General features: G+C 36.5%; 1 protein-coding gene across 1 annotated transcript; it reads right to left on the bottom strand.

The window, feature by feature from the left end:
• Positions 1-1,721: 1,721 nt before the first annotated feature.
• On the bottom strand, positions 1,722-17,912 carry LOC139959010 (proteasome activator complex subunit 3-like). Its single transcript, XM_071956502.1, has 9 exons — positions 17,518-17,912; positions 16,552-16,590; positions 15,088-15,150; positions 14,421-14,519; positions 13,339-13,375; positions 12,145-12,326; positions 10,054-10,176; positions 7,890-7,976; positions 1,722-4,830 (listed from the first exon to the last, which is right to left on the bottom strand). The coding sequence occupies exons 1-9, from the start codon at positions 17,536-17,538 to the stop codon at positions 4,750-4,752; spliced, it is 732 nt and encodes a 243-aa protein (XP_071812603.1). The 5' UTR covers positions 17,539-17,912; the 3' UTR covers positions 1,722-4,749.
• Positions 17,913-17,935: the final 23 nt, after the last annotated feature.

The following is a 17,935-nucleotide window of genomic DNA, read 5'->3' as shown; positions in this document are numbered from 1 at the left end:
TGTGTAATGCTTACAAACAGTACTATAGCTAGCATGCGCCTGCAATATAAAAGTAGACATGATGACTAAAACCACCACAGATTAACCGGACAACCAAGCTGTCAACTGCGAATCCTGTTTCGGACGTGACAGAGAATACACAGAGTCCATGGACACTGATTGGTCGAATTGAACAACATGTTAACGTTAGTGTAACCCATTCTATGGAGTAACCTCGCTGCTAGATGACGAAATTTTACACCGAAGGCTTAATGCCCTATTAATCTAAAGAATATGATGTACATGTCTATGTCATGTTGCAAGAGCTGAATTAGTACAGATAACGCCGAGTCGTTGCGGATAAATACGTTTAACATTTGTTGCTTGCAACTTTCTTGCAAGATGCTAACTCAAATGTCACCGGTCTTGTTCAATTCGTGAATAACGAACCAAAGTAGAGAATTTTACATATTGTTTTGAAGAAGTATGCTCCTCAAGAAGATCTATTTTCTTTACGTGTGCAGAATTAAATGTTCGCCGCCACAATTCTTTGCAACTCTGGGTAGGGAATTTTTGTCTGCGTAGCCAACCTGTGAATATGAGATTGCTATGAAGAGTGCATGTTCAGCTGGCATTCACCAGCCAGCCATGTAGATGATAGACTAGCGGGCTAGTAATCCCATTATTGTAGCGCGCATGCGCACTACAATAATAATAAGGGTAAAATTTATCTTTTCCACAAACACAGCGAAACTCGGGTTGAAAATGAAACAACTTTGACTTGAGTGCTGCTTACAAATCAGAAGTATTGATATTTTTCAAAACTGATACATTAACTTTGAGATACTATAGACGATGGGGATGGGAGGGGCGCACAGGGGCCAAGCCCCACCCCAGACTAGTACTATAAAAGAGGCACATGCTGATGGAGGTCATAGTCATCAAGAAATCGCAACATTTAAAAGTCCACAGTGGGATAGAACATAACCCTATAATGTTACTGAAATTGTATTCTGCAGAATACATTGTGCTAAAGGCAAAACAAATGCACAATAATAGGCTATTTTTTACCTTCTTCTTTTGGGGTTGCAAGTTTTCTTAGCAAACTTGAAAAAAAAAGTTGCTCGTTCACTGGGTGGGGTGTGTTGAACCCTTATCATTCAACAATAAAGGAAACTTGTGCCATAACAAGTTGTGGTTCAATAACATGTGCTCGGTTCAATAAAAACATTCGGTTCAATAACATGCCTTTTCAGAGGACTGAAAAACTTGTCTCATACATGTAAGTGATCAATATTTAGGTTTTTTTTATTCTTCTACCATATTTCAAACTTATTCATTTTCAAGTAAGAAGCATCTAAGCATGATTGTTTTGCCTACAGTTTAAAAAAAATGGTTATATTATCATGCCAAGGTTTGGAGACATTTAACATCCACGGGCGAGAACACACACTGTGGTGTTTCTCCAAGGATTTGTATGAACATGAAACCTTGCAACAGAATATACCTGGAAGGGAAAAAGTCCTGTATAAGATTCGAGGTATGAAGCTCACTGGATAAGTTTATCTACTTTGGAAATATCAAATTTTGCCAAGTTATCATTCTCTCTTCCCAGAAGAAGGCTTTGTAAAGATACTTTATATATAAGAGAAGAGAATTTCGGTAAAAGCTAAACTCACACCAAATCGATCACATATATAGCGGAGCATGTTTTTCATCACCCCCAAAAAAAAAAAAAAATATAACATCGCACACTCATTTATTCCATTCCCACATGAATAAATTAAAGTACAACAGTTTCTTAAAAATTCTTTAAGAAAAAAGTATTTCTTTTAGCTCGCAGACATGCAATTAGCTGATGACATGACTAACCAATGAATGGTGATGACAAATTCGAATATGCATATAAAGTTAGGCCAGGTTCACCTGATATGCAAATACTGAACTAGAGCACCAATGGTGCAGAAGCTCATACCTTTTCGAGCTTAAAAATTCAGGGCCCACAAAACTTTATGGCCCACCAAATTTCAGGCCATTTTTCAGATTCCACCAATTTTGGGCCCATGAGGGATAACCCCCCCCCCCCTCCGTTAGCAGAATACTGGCCACACCACTGGCTATAATTCCTATTTTCCCCCTTTAAATCCTGTTTTACCCACTCTCTCAAACAATACCACTGACCTACCCTATTAAACTTTCTCCCCTCTACCTGAGCAGACCTGAAGCACTCCTTGCCAAAATTTTGGCTGGCTGCCTACATACCTCAGGCTCAAAGACTTCTAAGAATCGGCAAGTGCTGATTGGCTATAGGGCTCTCATGCTTACAGTTCAACAGTTAATAACAACTCCCAGTCCTGCTTTAATTCCACTAACAGCCTCTGCAGAGCTTAACCACAAATGTAAACAAACACTGCAGAGACTGGGAGACAAATTAAAGGAGCTTTGGCAAAAGGTGAAGGCTCAGATTTTTTTAAACAATGGGATTAATTGTAATTAATTAACTTTTGACCAAAAATTATTAGGCATCATCTTGTTCATACACAATCCAACACTCATCAGTTCAACTTTGAATATGATCCATCAAAATTTTTGAGATTGAGATATTTGAAAATATTACAAAGAATGACCCCTGATGACCCCCTAAATGACATTTGACCTCAATTTTCCGAACACCCCTCATAACCCTCATTCCGAGGAACGTTGTGACCAAGTTTCATTATAACTGGCCATACACTGTACGAACAGGAGCAATTTGAAAATATAGGGCCGTGGCCTGGGCCACAAAAGACCCCTAGTTGATCTTTGATCTCAAATTCATGAACACCCTGAAGGTAAAACTTCCATAGTACTATCGTGACAAACCCTCAACATTGTACCATGGAATCTGTAGGAGAAGAAGCATTTTGCGTATTTCCACAAAATGGCCCATTACAGCCCACAGGTGACCATTGACCCCAAATTTCGGACCATCTCTGATGGCCCTATACCCAATGGTCCTTGTGTCCAAGTTTCATGAAATTCCATCAAACACTGTGTGAGTGGGAGCGGTTTTACCAATTGTTGACGGATAGAGTGATAGACGCCGCACTGTAACAATAGCTCACACCAGCATGCTGGTATGAGCTAAAAATGGGGTAAGCTTTCATTAACATATTAACAGTGCCCCCCCCCCCCTACGAAAATGAGAGAGTAGGAAATTACTCATATAAGAGGGTTCCACACATAACCCCATCCAATGCATTTTGTAGAATGCCAGTCTCTGATATTTCCATCTCACCCCTAGATTGTACCAAATCTTAAACAGCACTAGCTCTGGGTACAAAGAAATTTGTTCTTATTTGAAGCAGCTTGCCGCCCCCTTTCTCTGTGACCCTCCAGTAGAGCAGGATCATGTGCCCATTGCTGACCACCTCAAAATGGGCTTACATTGCTAACCCTTTGTACACCACAAGGCTATAAAACCAAAGCCATGTACACCCCTCCCCTTTTGAAACCTGAACAAGAAATTAAAAGTAGTGATTACCACAACCTTGTACATAGATATATTTTACATTTCATGTCTAAAATTTAATTTTATTTCCCCTTGTGGGAGCCCCCCCCCCTCCCTCCCACACACACGCTAGAGTTGCTTCAACCACTTCAAATCCTCTCTCCTTTAATAATCCTGGATCTACCCCTGAGAAATTGTCCGTTATGAGCGATCCGACATTAAATATCCACTCAAGTTTGATACAAAATTAAAACAATGAAAGGGTCCTAACCTAGTAAAGACTACCTTGGATAATAGAGGTTATATGTACATATCAATGTGGAGGCATGGGAATGGATACTTAAATACCCCCCCCCCCCCCAGCACCCTCATCCCCACATCAACTAGTTACACCTCACTGCTCTTCTTGTATTTTCCTTTATACCACATACGTTTATAAGAAGAATATATATGAAAAAAGAAATACATAAAAATGTAGAGCAGAACAAAAATACAGTCCATTTACATTCTGGTGCACAAGGCTTGTGGTAACCTTGGTTTATTGTGCTGCATTTAGTACGGGAAGTATTAAGTGTATTTCAATAATTACAATGCAAAGCAAAAATAAAAGGAGAGGAATTACAAAACAAAAACTTGTCATAATTTTCAGGTTGATAATGACCCAATCGTAGTTTTTTTTTTTTTTCGTTCTTGTCAGTGATACAGGTAAACAAGTCTTGGAAGAAACAATGCCTCTTGTTTGTTTTGTGTAACTAACAGTTTCCACATATTGTACAACCAAGAACACACGCAGATATGGATTCGGAATGATGAGCTTTCTTTCCTCCGTTGCCAAGATGAGTTAATGCTCCCTTGATATTCTGTTACCTCCTGCAACGATCTGATAACATCTCTGCATGATCTGTTTGCAATATACAGGGATGAGCCTGGCGTAAAATAAAATTCACGGAACTTTGCAAAAATTGCGGTATAGGCTCCAGTTTTCGTATGCTACAGTGTGTTAGGGAAATAGTTTTTGTCCCCGAGGTAGAAAAGAAATCACGGATATTCCGCGAATTCGAGGAAAAAGCTCATGCCTGAATATATCGCTTACTGGTAAATAACTTGGGGAGAGTCGAAGATGTTACGACTCCATGGGTTGGGTGGGATGAGTAATCTAGTCGCAAATTGTGCTGTTCGAGGGGGTCTTGTCGTTTTATCTCCTGCCATGATTTAGTCCCACTATTCAATAACAAGTTCTTGTAAAACAGTTGCAGTATCATCACTCCCGGAGCGTGTCTTCAGTACAGAGTCTCGGCGTTGCTGTTCCGAGGTTTCCTGATCTTATCTTTGTTCTTCTCGATGAGATCCAAGAGGGAAAGCTACAGAGGAGAAGAATAATTTAAATGCCATGCGAATAATTAAAGTCTCAATGAATAGAATAACTTCAGGATTTAAGTCACCCGAAATCATCTGAAGTAATTTCTAGATGTAAACAATGACTGAAGTAACTTCGGTAAGTTTAAATCTCTGAAGTAACTGGCAGAAATTAGATTCAAATAATATCATTTTCAGTCAAATTACAGTAACATCGTTCTGCGTAACGTTCTAAAGTAACAAACTTTTGAAAGTAACTTTCCAAAGATACAAAATCATCGACAGTGATATCCAGAATGAACAAACAAAAATGAACAAAATACATCTGAGGTAACTTCTAAAAGTTAAAATAAATGTCATTTGAATTAATTTCCAAAAAGTAAACAACTTTTGAAGTAACTTTTAGAAGCCAAAATCACCAGAAGTATTGTGACAGACATTAAAATCAAACTGGAAGTTAAGATTGCTACTAAACTTCAATAAGTTGCAAACAACCTACAATAACTTTCCAGAGGTGAACTAGTTTTCAAGAAACAATCAAAAGCAGAAACCATTAGAACTAATTTCCAAAAGTTAAACCATCTAACAAAACTGCTCATAGATAATATTTAGTTGTGTTAAATCCATGCTGTTAAAACTAAATAAAGTAATTTCTTTAAATTATATATCTTTTGAAGCGACTTTAAGAGATTAAAGTTCTTGTAAGCCATAGGCAAAACTCACATGTGAAATAACAATCATGTAATTGCATTGTGGATGTTTGTAACAATTCATACTCATGGCAGATTGCTCAATAGTACTGATTATCAGAAACTAAGCCCTTTGGCTGACATCAAATATTTGCAAAATGTCAACTCTCTTTAATGCACAATTTGCAAGTCTTGTTTTTTTCTACAAAATGGAGGGAGATTTCCCGTAGACATTTGTGGGTATTGTTCAAAACAAAGATCTCCAGGCACATGTCTTGCAAAAATGTCAGATGTGCTAATCATCACACTCACAGTCAAGAAACATATGAGTGCTGTAGGTGTGCTGAAGATCACTCTGTAAGCTGTTAACATCTGGTGTGTGATTTCAATTGGCCCCATTGGTGTAGTGTACTTAAATAGTACGATGTTGTAACATTCTCTGTGAATCTATTTAGAGACCCACTGGGGTTAAGTATCACACAACTAAGAACAATTCAAGCATGGGATGAACTGGATGGGGGAGGGGGCGGATTAATTCTGTTTTATTTCCTTATAGTTTCTAAAAAATGTTTTGTTTAATTATTTTCCTTTATATATTTTCTACTGCGTGTGTGACAAATCACACTTCTCGCAGTCATCACCAATTCTATCATCAATCTATCATCAATTCTATCATCAATCAATCTATCATCAATCTATCATCAATTCTATCATCAATTCTATAGATAAAGGTTGAATTTCATTCTGTTTTTAGTATGTCAACAACTCTACTTGTTGAGTTTATTGACTTGATAGCATTCACAGGATTTTTTCTCCTTTCAGACTGCAACTATTTTCAATCACTTTTAAAAAGAACAATATTTAGTAAGTTTCAGCAAAGTTGTTAAAATTCACTGGTGAGATGTTGAGGAAGAATGATATCTGAGATGTTAATTGTACCCGCAGGAGATAAAATTAATCAAATTTCAATCAATAATATATAACCAGACAGCAGTTTTAACATGTTTCTCGTTACCTGCTGTTTGCGGATGGTCTGTGGATAATTTATTTGAATATTTACAAGGAGAGATACCAGATAAAATCACGAATCCCCAGAGACTGAACGTATAACTAAACCACGATCAGAATATGCTTGCTTTGAACGATTCCAATCTTCATTCCCCCAGTTTTACTCTGAATAATAAATGCTTGTTTCTCGAGCATAATCATCGGTTGAATTTCCATTTGTATTTATAATAGGTACAGTTACAAAGCTAAAACGTACTGTGGAGGGGAATGCTTACGCTACTTGTAACAATATATGATAGCTGAGACATGTATCTATAATCGATGTTCTTGAAATATGAAGGTGACTTTAAAAAGGCAAACTTGATGTATGACAGCCATTCAAAGGTCTTGTATTGCAGTCACTTTTTGTCAGATCGAACACGGTTCTTTACATTTAATTTGGTTTGCAACTGTGAGGTAATGGGTAGTACCAGGGAGGGAGCTATTATTAGGAGGCTGTAGCAAAAAATAGTCATCTTGGAAGCTCACTTAGAAGGCAGTAGTAGAAATACTCTTTTTTAAAGCTAACTTCGAAGAAGGTAGCAGAAAGTAAGTCTTAAAAAAGCTCACTGAGAAGGCAGTTGCCGAAAAGAATTGTTTAAGAAGCTGACTTAGAAGGTGGTAGCAGAAAATACTCTTTTCTTTAAAGCTAACTTCGAAGAAGGTAGCAGAAATTTAACCGTCTTAAAAGCTAACTTAGAAGGCAGTTGCCATAAAGAATTGTTTAAGAAACTAACTTAGAAGGTGGGAGCAGAAAATACTCTTGGCTTTGAAGCTAACTTAGAGGAATGTAGCAGAAATTTAACCGTCTTATAAGCTAACTTAGAAGGAGTTAGCAAAAAGTAATTGTCTAAGAAACTAACTAAGAATCAGGTAGCAGAAAGCAATCATCTAAGAAGCTAACTTAGACAGCGAAAGCAAAATATAACCATCTCTAAGCTAACTAACATGGTGGTAGCAGAAAATACTCCTTTCTTCGAAGCTAACTTAGAGGAATGTAGCAGAAATTTAACTGTCTGAAAAGCTCGCTCAGAAGGAGGCAGCCATTTTTGACAGATGAAATAAAAAATTTGGTTTAGGTAACAGAAACAGTCATCTTAGTTTGAAGCTAAACAGTTATTAATAATGCATCTCGGATAGCACACAGAGTAGATTTTCACACCCCACATGCTTCTCCAGATCCTATTATGGTCTTTACCTTACATTAGCTGCAGGAAGACATTCAAAACAGAGCTTGTGGAAAAGCTTCTCTCAATGGTATGTGTAAGTGTATAATGCATATTAAACATGATATCCACTGATGCCCTTTCAAAACTCTTGCTACTTACGTAGGTGTTTCTGAGCTCAATGCAAGTGAGGCGGAGGTTGAAAAATTCTTTTTGATCTATTTCTTCCACACCTTTCCTGTAGTCACCCTGATGATAGGAAAAAAAAATTACAAAAAGAAAGCAAATTGTTAATGCAGCAATAACATTGAAGAAGTAGAGACTGAAATACCAAAGGGATAATAGAAAACCATAAAATAAATAAAAAAACAACCAATAAACCAATAAACAATGAAAACTGCAGAATCCTAAGTTAATCATCTTAAAATTCAACGCTTTGCCAGAAACTCAAACACTATTAACAGCATATGTGTAGGGCAACAAGGATAACTTAGGGCAGAATGTAATGTTACAAAGAGATAAGTTTTGCTTTTTTCTTGCTTTTAATTCAAAGCCTAAAATCTAAGGTGATCATATTTTTTCCAGGAAATCCAAGGACGTGATATCATCACATTGATATCAAGGGTTAGTACCAATTCAGTAGTTTTAAAGGAAGGCATTTTGTAGTGTTCACACGGGTCCAAAAATCGGGAACCGGGTACCCGAGGGCCGTTACCCGTCGGGTATCCGGAAAAAATTTGTTTATCCTCGTGTATCACGATTTTCAAGAAATTACATATTGGATGCTGTAATAAATGCATTATATTCTCTACCGGCAATGTTTTCATGGTCAAATACGTAGGTGTAAGATAAGGTATAAAACCTTCCTCAATAATTTTTATTTGCTTTTGTTTCTTTCATTATAACTTGTTAATAAATTAATTATTTAATTATAATTAGCATTACTACTAACATCGCACTGCCGCAGCTGCTTATGCTTGCTCGTACACGTCTATTGGATCAAACGATATAAATATCCAATTTAGCTCTTAAACAGTTGTTACTACTACTACTATCTATTATGAAGGCCCAGGGTTCGCATTAGCTGCGAGATTGCGCGATTCGCGCAGTTTGATCGCATTTGGAATAAACGATAGGCAAAAAGCCACTATGAAATAAACGAATGAATAAATAATAATTTCTTCCACATGGTAGCCTAACACCACACTAAGTCAATGAGAAATCTAGCTAAGCCTAACCATCTGTTTATTTGCTGAAGTTGTGACGCAGTTATAAGACATCCATGGAATATTTTCGTTATTGCTGTTACGTTCGACCACATGGTTGCCTAACACCACACTAAGTCAATGGGGGTAATCTAGCCTAGCCATCTGTTTATTAGCTGAAATTGTGACGCAGTTATAAGATATCCATGGAAAGCTTTCGTTATTGCTGGTATGTTAAACCACATGGTAGCCTAACAACACACTAATTCAATGGGAAATCTGCCTAACCATCGGTTTGCAATTTTTTTTTTTTTTAAACAATCACACTTTGCGTAGGATTCGGGTAATAAATAAGGAACCGGGTAATATCGCGTCGGGCGGGTACCTTCGTTATTGCTGTTATCTTCGACCACATTGTAGCCTAACACCACACTAAATCAATGGGAAATCTGCCTAACCGTCGGTTTGCCAATTTTTTTTTTAAAACAATCACACTTTGTGTAGGATTCGGGTAATAAATTAGGAACCTAGGGTAGTATCGCGTCGGGCGGGTACCCGGATAACCCGTGCAAACACTAGCATTTTGATGGTCTCAGAGTTTTGGTGCTCCTTCACTTCAATTTCCTGAGGTTAGAACACCTCAACCAATTCTGTCCAAGAAGAAAATCCAATGCCAAAAACTTAAAGATCACTGGAAGCCTAATTATGCAGAACTAAGTGCAACATGTTTTGTGAATTACAGGCTATATAAAATTTATTCAATGATCTGGGTGGCCTTTATCTGTGAGCCATGAATGAAGATTTATGTTTGTATCATAGTTGTAAACAATCACAGCTTAGCCCATGTTAAAGCTGTCACTATGAATGGAAGGTCAAACAGGTAAACTTGATATTATTTCAGGACCTTTTCACAATTTCAACAGTATTCCAGAAACGTTACATAAATTCAGGGGACACTACTTATCTGGGGATGGCAAGTGAAATCCGGGACTCTCCCCAGAAATTTGGGAAGTCTGGTCACCTTAGCTTAATTTACTACACTCAACAATGCCACTCGCACCAACACGCTTTTAAAATGCAAACCAGAAAATGCTTTCTACAGTCCTAAGGTTATAACCTACCACATGTGGGTACTTGGCAACTTTACTGATGAGCTTTCCCCTTGTGATAAAGTATCTTGTGATTTGATCCAGATACGATGCTGCATCACTCTCTACCTGCCTCAGCTCTGCCAGGGTGTCCTCCTATAAAACAAGAACAAAAAATGATTGTGATGATAATCATCATCTCCTTAAATCCGGGACAAAGACAGAGTTTGAGACTAGAGGTGGGGGGCATGAGGCAAACCCAACGAGAACGGTGGAACCATCCCTATGAGGATGTGAGGGGTGTAGACCAAACCTTTGCATCCCCACACAAACAAAATTAAAGTTATTCTAGCACAACCTTGTGAGCATACCTCATGTTTGACCTAATTTATAGCCTTAATGTGCCTCAGAATGCACATTTCACATCATAAGTTTGAACTTTTCTAATGGGGGGTGGAGAAGGGGGGCTATGGACCCACCTAAATAGGGTCGCTTTCCACTACCACGCCCCCTGCTTTTTTAAATCCTGGAACAGCCCCTGCTTAGTGTTGGAGACCCTGAATATTGGCATTTTGCCTTTTTGTTAACCTCTTGTATCAGAAGGTGTCGTATTAGAGAGAAAGTCACAATATTATAAACTTTCCAGGCGCAGACCAATTGAATTCCAATTTATTCCAATAAAAAAGGGAATAATTAGATTTCATAGATTGTTCACACAATCAAAGTTAAAACACTAGATTGAAAGCATACAGAACGTATTATGGACGGAATGAAATTGCTGCACATTATGACGACTGGTTCAAAACATGGAAATGAATGCTAAGTATTTTTGCTGAATTTTAAAATTTATAAATATTTAATAATCTGAAGCCTTAATTTATATATAGAGACATATTTGACCTTGAAAAATACCTCAACTGCAGCAAATGCATACAGGTGTATAGGTCTTCGGTTAATATTTATTTATGAGCAATAGCTTAAAAGGGAGGAAAGGGAAGAAAGCAAGAAACAAGGAACGAAGACAGAAGAAGGACAAAAAGAAGAAGAAAGGAACATGCAACAAAAGAAAGAAAATCAAATGTAGTCCCATTGTAACATGACACATTAATTGCACAACATACTTTTCCAAATGTGTTTGATACGAAATCCTCCAACCCGTTAAAAGGATTGTCGATAAGGTTGCGTTTGACAGAGAAACAATTTTTTAATCGTTAAGGATGGACATTTCAAATAAGATTTGAACAGTATAGAACGTGACATCATCTACGCTAATGCAGATTGCGACATAACCCACGCTCCGTACAGTACCTACAGTAATCACAACAAAAACCGCGTTTGTATACAGATTAAATTCTTCCTTAATTTTCGGTGAAATTTCTTATAAATTAGATATGTTTTTAAAAACTCCTTAAGCCGCCATATATGTAGTAGATCGGTGGTTTCGTGGTCTTTGTGTAACACAAGATAAGTTTGAACAGCAGACCCTTCGTTGTTTACATTGCGATGTTCAGCTCTGACATCGATTCCGCCAAGTTTCATCTTTTGGTGTTCCAAATACTTTTCAAGTTTCCTTTTACGGTAAAGTTGATCGGTGAATTTTATTTCAGTGATTTCTAAGAACAGTTTATGAACTGTGGTTTGAGTGTGAGAGTGTGTTATGTGCATTATTGTGCCACTTAATTGATGCGTTCGAACAAACGGTGCTTTTGGTGCGAAACTGGTGAATTTGAAAACCAGATTTCTACAAGAAGAAAACGTCGAATGGGGACAATTTTCACATGGTTAGAAAGAGAAAGATAAGATCTACAAGGACAATGTATCAAAAGCTTCCACCAGACAATTCCTTTAAAAGACTTATTCACTAGCGTGTGCAGCAAGTACATGTGTTTCAGTGTTTAGAAGAAGAAAAACACTGCACAAGCTAAGCAGGAACTACCTACCTGCTTTAGGAAGTAAAGGAAAATGATGACAAAAATTCATATACCTTTTCATCAGGGAGAGACAATAATTTAGGTAGAAACAAACCCAACCATCCTTGCTATGTTATGGATGTTATTGATCTGTTTGCGATGACAAACTTTTAGGGGGTTAAAAATTAATCTTCTTGCATTTAATTTTACTGACCTGAATAGAAACACCAAAGTTGTTTCCGTCCTCTATCCTTGGAATGAGAAGTTGTATCCACATTTTGAGGCTGTTACAGTGTTCGATCAGTACGCATATTAGAGGCTTCATGATGTTTGTCAGGTGCTGGATGTCCGAGTTGCAGGGAATCGCCCCTCCCGCAAACATTAGCACTGGTGACCCTAAGTCGAAGAACGATTACAAAAAGTGTTATAATATAAATCATTAAATACAGAGGAGGCTACAGAAATCACCAAAATTATGACCAAATTTACAAAAACAATTAGGGCAAAAGTACATTAATATTGTAATAATCATGTAACTGTAATAATAATCATAATAATACTGATTTATATGGCGCATTATAGGTCTCAATGCGCGGCTTTACAAGAAACAGAATTGAGTACAAAAATTACGGCACTGTAGACTGTACTGTATCAATTCTCATACAGACACTTTGAATAGACATGTGATGGGTAAGTGGTGAACCCTTTACCCGCGTGGAACTTTAAACCATACGATCGAAAAAAGGAAGAATTCCACAGTATTTTTAAAAGGTATAGTGTACTTCATAACAGGGGTTACTGTAAGTAAAATGATCATTTAAAGAAAAGCTGATACAATCTTGATAGCCTATAGGATGATAGGTAAATAATAGTTTTAACAGTTTGAAACAAATGAAATTTGCTGACTTTTCAACACCAAAACACATCTTACGGTTAACTACTGTATGAAGCCCACACACTAAATGAGGATCTAATGTTAGGCTACCTATAGTAAGCCTAACAAATGTAACTCATGCAAAAATGTATGCTAACCCCATTTCTGGATTTTATGGTGAGCAGGAGTTCCAAACAACCATGAGCTCCAAACATGACATGTAGCAATAAATTTTCACCACAGTTTAATTTATGCCGTTAACTTCATCTCACACTTCTTAACATTTCTGGATTACTCTACGTCAGTCTTCAAATGAGGATTTTCTTCCCACTTCTCTGCACTAAAGTTCAAATTTGAATGACTCTCCAGACCTAGAAAAGGGGGTTTTCCTTTCCGCTACTTTCCTACTTTTGAGACCTTATGGGAACAATGTATTGTATAAGGAATATTGATCGCATGTTCACTTAATAGAGGGCTATTCTGTAAACAATTGTAATTTTACACAAATCAAAGAATCCCTCTATCGAAACTTACCTTCAATTTCGTCAGTCAACCTTCTCTTCTTTGGAACCTAACTCAACAAGAAAGAGAAAACAAAAGTACAGTAATTCAAATGACCCAATGGGCTTGTTGGAGGGGGTCAGGGTGACAGCTGTCCTCTCATACTATCCACTTTTTTCTGCTAATAGGTGCTGCTGGTGTCTGGAGTCAACTTAATGGCATTAAAAACATGATGGGGGCACAATGGGGCGAGAATGTTATCCATTGTTGTAAGCTAGGTAGATCAGAGTGCATAATATCATTATGAACAGAAGACAGGTAAGGGAGGCATGCAGTAAATACATTAAATCCTAGTATACTGTATATGTTCTTTCTAAATCATTTCAAAGATCCATGATGACATGATTGGCCTTCAGGAAAGCATTAGGTGTTTCAAAATTTCTAAAGCACATATTCTGCACAGCAAAGATTTACCAATGTCATTCTTCAAAAGTTGAAAAAGCAGTTACCATGGTAATGGTAACCTATATCAAACAAACTTATGGCAAGAAAAGGTTAACATTGATATCTTCATAGGGAGACACAAACCATGCCATCATCACTGGTCTATGTGATAGAGACAAATGTCATGGACAACCTTCCTAAAACAGCTTAGAAACAAATTACTCCATTTGGGAGATATCACACAGATTTCATGTTCTTTCCCACAGAAGGGTAGTAGACTTGAACAAGTCTAAATATGACATCATCAAGCCACATGTGCTATCATTTCTCTTTATACATTAAAATGTTTATTTTAATAATGGCAATGTATTCTTCAAATACTGAATCTAAAACTATTGGACATTTTTTTAAATGTCCAAATTCTGGCATATGTTTCAGTCAATTCAGTGTCAAATTGCTTTTACCATTCTACCTTGAAATATGAAAAAAAAAAAAGATCCTAGTGGCACTATGACATCACAGATTTTCATAATGATATCTGCAAGACAAGACTATTAACACTAAGAATATTTCTCTTTAATGGAAGAAGATTTTTCTTAGTTGTTTGGGAGGGTTGTTCTACACAAAGATGATGGTTGGATTTTGTTTCACCTTTAATGTAAAATACAAACCTTTTGGTCAACGTGATTGGTACTAACTGGCTTAGGCTCTCCGATGCTATCAATGCACTTTGGGATTTCCTGCATACGATCAACTTTAAAGAGATCCGACTGGAAAAGAAGAAGATATCTGTTATTAAATCGATAACAAGTTTGCACTGCAAAGGTCCTGGCACGCCAGTTTTTACCATATCCTGAGTTACACTGCTCGAAAATGTAAACTTGGGCTACTGTAGCCTAACTCATAGGGTAGAAATAACTGCAACCTTTTTGATTTGTACTGTGTGTAGATCTTTTCAAGAAAAGTAATTCAAAAAGTTTTCAGAACATGTCATTAAATGCCATCTGGTTTTCCCTTATGAGACAAATCAGAAGATCACCCAAGGAGGTTAACTTTAGATCCAAGTTTCCATTCTTTGTACTTGCAGTTACAGGGGAGGGGGGGGGGGAGAAAAAAAACTTAACAATAATTGATTTTAATTCTTCCTGTAAGGACAGATCTGTCAAAATTAGTTTGATTTCTTTCAGGGACCTAAAACGTTAATATTTCTATTAATTTTCCCACAAAAAAATGAAATAAAAATTATTTTATTTATTTTATTTTATTTTATTTTATTTTATTTTTTTATTTTAAAATGAAAGGCATCTGTAGATGAGACATTGTTGTACGGTATCTCACCTCAGCAAGTTTGTTTAGTTCCAGCACTTTGGCAGGGAAGACATCCTTTACAAGCATTTCACCCTAAAAAAAAAGAGAAAGAAAAGATGAATTTATCTCACTTAATACATGTATGCAAAATATCGTACTGTAGTCTGTTCGTGGATACATAATTTGCAATCTTGTAATCTATGTAGACCACGACAATTTTAAAAGATCTATCTTTATCATCAGATGATATCGTAGATGTTGTCAAGTTGCAGTACATGAGGCTTCATGTAGGAGTCTGAGTGAAATGATGGTTTGACATAGAATTATATTGGTTGTAATAATACATAGTATCATGTGATTTAATAACGTTCAATCTACAGTACTGCCACACATGGTGTGTATGACGATTGAAGAATGTTGAAATCTCTCCAAGTTTGAGGTGATTTTATTAGTGATGAGATAACACACGGTTGAAACTTTCATCACTTTTGTAATAGTTTGCATTGATTTAGATTATTGCATAAAGAAAAAGAAATGAGTAAGAGCATTATCCTTATTACTAAATATTTGCCTAGTCTAAGCTCTTCCCTCACTACTTTGGCATATCTCCACATCTCAAATTATACAAGTATCCAGTTACACATTCTGTAGCAACCTTACAGGTTTGTCACATAACTAGTTCCTTTGAATCTAAGATCCAGCACTGACCAACTCTGATTCAATATCGAAGCTGTTAGACAAGTTTCCAAAAGTTTTCCGATGTTACATCATACTCAACGATCCCATAGGAAATGTGTTGGTTTCAGGAGTCAGTGTCACATTTCAAATAATTTAGTAGTCAACGTAGAAAAAGTATAATGACTGACAGTTGTATCAAATCATTAATGATGTCACATTAAAAAATTTTCTCGACAGAAAAATGGAGGAGAGTGTCTTGGTGTGATCAAATTAATTGCAAATATTATTCTCGGTAATTTACTTGTTTTACAGGTTCAATAAAGTTTAACTGTAACCACCATATTAGTTTGTCACATACTGTAACTAGTTCCTTTGCATCCAAAATCTATTACTGACCAACTCTGAATCAATATTGAAGCTGTTACAGTTGGTTTCCAAACATATTGCAATGTTACATACAGTACCAAACAATCCCATAATGTGGTTCACAAGCTTAATAATTTTGTAGTAAATGTAAAAAAAAAAAATGTCAGATTTCCAATTTGATGCAAAAAGCTGAAATAAGAACCTATTAAGATAATTGAACAATAATAGTATTTACACTTTTTACTTATCTTTTTCATTCATTAGCATCTCTATGATCTCCAAAATAATTGGTTTCTAGGTCACTTATCAATGGACTTCACAATTTCAACTTCCCATACAAGAACTATCCTACATGCTACTGTTTTCCCCCCAAACTATTTTCACGAAACAAATATACACAGATGAATATCATTTTTGCAAATTTCCATGTATTCTCAAGAATTGTCTTACCTTTTCCTGTATAGCTTTCTTTATCTCATTGACTTCTTGCTGTTGAAAAGGCAAATATCATTATGTTAAATGCTTCTAAAATTTCCTTACAGTTACTTGACAAAGTTACTGTCACTAGTTTGTGTGAAAGGTCACCTTTTTCCTTCCTACTGTTTACAAATGTAAGTGAAATGTATATAACCTTGGCTAGGAGTAGGACAAGTAATATTGGAGTATGATGGTACAGTATACATAGGTAAATCTGCAAAGGTAAGGGCATTAATGCTATAAAAAATAACGGTGATAATAATCTTGCTGATTTTGCTCAGTGGATTTGTTCAGATAAAGAATTATACTTGTACAGATTGGTTGTCAAACTGCTCGAAGCAAGGAAAAAGTTCCCAAACTTTTGCATGCGTTGAAGTTTACTGTATACTATGGTATAGGTCTAATTCTGCTAAAGGGCCGAACAATCCATGAAAGTGTCTTACGATACATTTTTTTTTTCTTACGAGTCAAATTGTTATCAATGTGCAAAACACAAAGTTTGGGGTTCATATTGTAAGTGCAGTGGATATTTTCCCAAGGCCCATGTCAATAAGTTGATCGTTTAGAAGTAGGTTCTACAGTGTCAGTAGCCCTTTTGAAAAGCACCCTCCTGGAGGTTCTGATCAGCCACATCATTCCTACCGTACAAATTTATGATTTGTACTAGGAACTGAATTACAATTGAAAATTGAATTTCTCAGTGGGAAATGGATAACGATGGTAGCCTACTAATTCTACCCTACCTAGGCCTAGTAGTACTACAGTAGTAATAGTAGGCTATATGTGCTGAAGATTGTTCTATTTCAACAGTATGATCTATGAGTATGATCATGTTGTGGGTTGATATAATAATGATACAATTGATAGAGAACAATGGGCTTATGCTTAGGCTAAGTCAGGCCAAGCAAATATATATTGCGAAATCATACCCAAACCTACCAAAGCATTAGAAACTGCCATCTTCTCGGTGTCAAAAATATTAGTCACGTTAGACTTAGAGTCCAATATGGCAATATTCAATGTCTAGGCTATGTATAGGCTAATCGGAATCGGCAGTCCTGTTTCGCACAACTGGTGTCCGTATATAATGTCAAGATGCTAACAATTAACCGTTACTTGTTACTAAGTTTGATCATTGATGAAGACTTCCTTCAGAAGAAATTCATTCCAATATTGGTCGCACTAGACACTAATGAAATAAAATTCCAGTAGTAAAGTACGTTAGTATCAATATTATAACTACAAATCGATAATAGCGCCTGCCACAGCCTGTAATCAGTGAATGGTGAATCGAGATTAACAATGTGGATTTCGTAATTTGTGAGTAAGAAAATCCCGCATGGAAGCACTGCACAAT

Source organism: Apostichopus japonicus, chromosome 18 (genome assembly GCF_037975245.1).
Source record: "Apostichopus japonicus isolate 1M-3 chromosome 18, ASM3797524v1, whole genome shotgun sequence".
Lineage (NCBI taxonomy): Eukaryota > Metazoa > Echinodermata > Holothuroidea > Aspidochirotida > Stichopodidae > Apostichopus > Apostichopus japonicus.
Note: the sequence above shows the minus strand (reverse complement) of the source record. Positions and strands in the feature narration are given on the sequence as shown.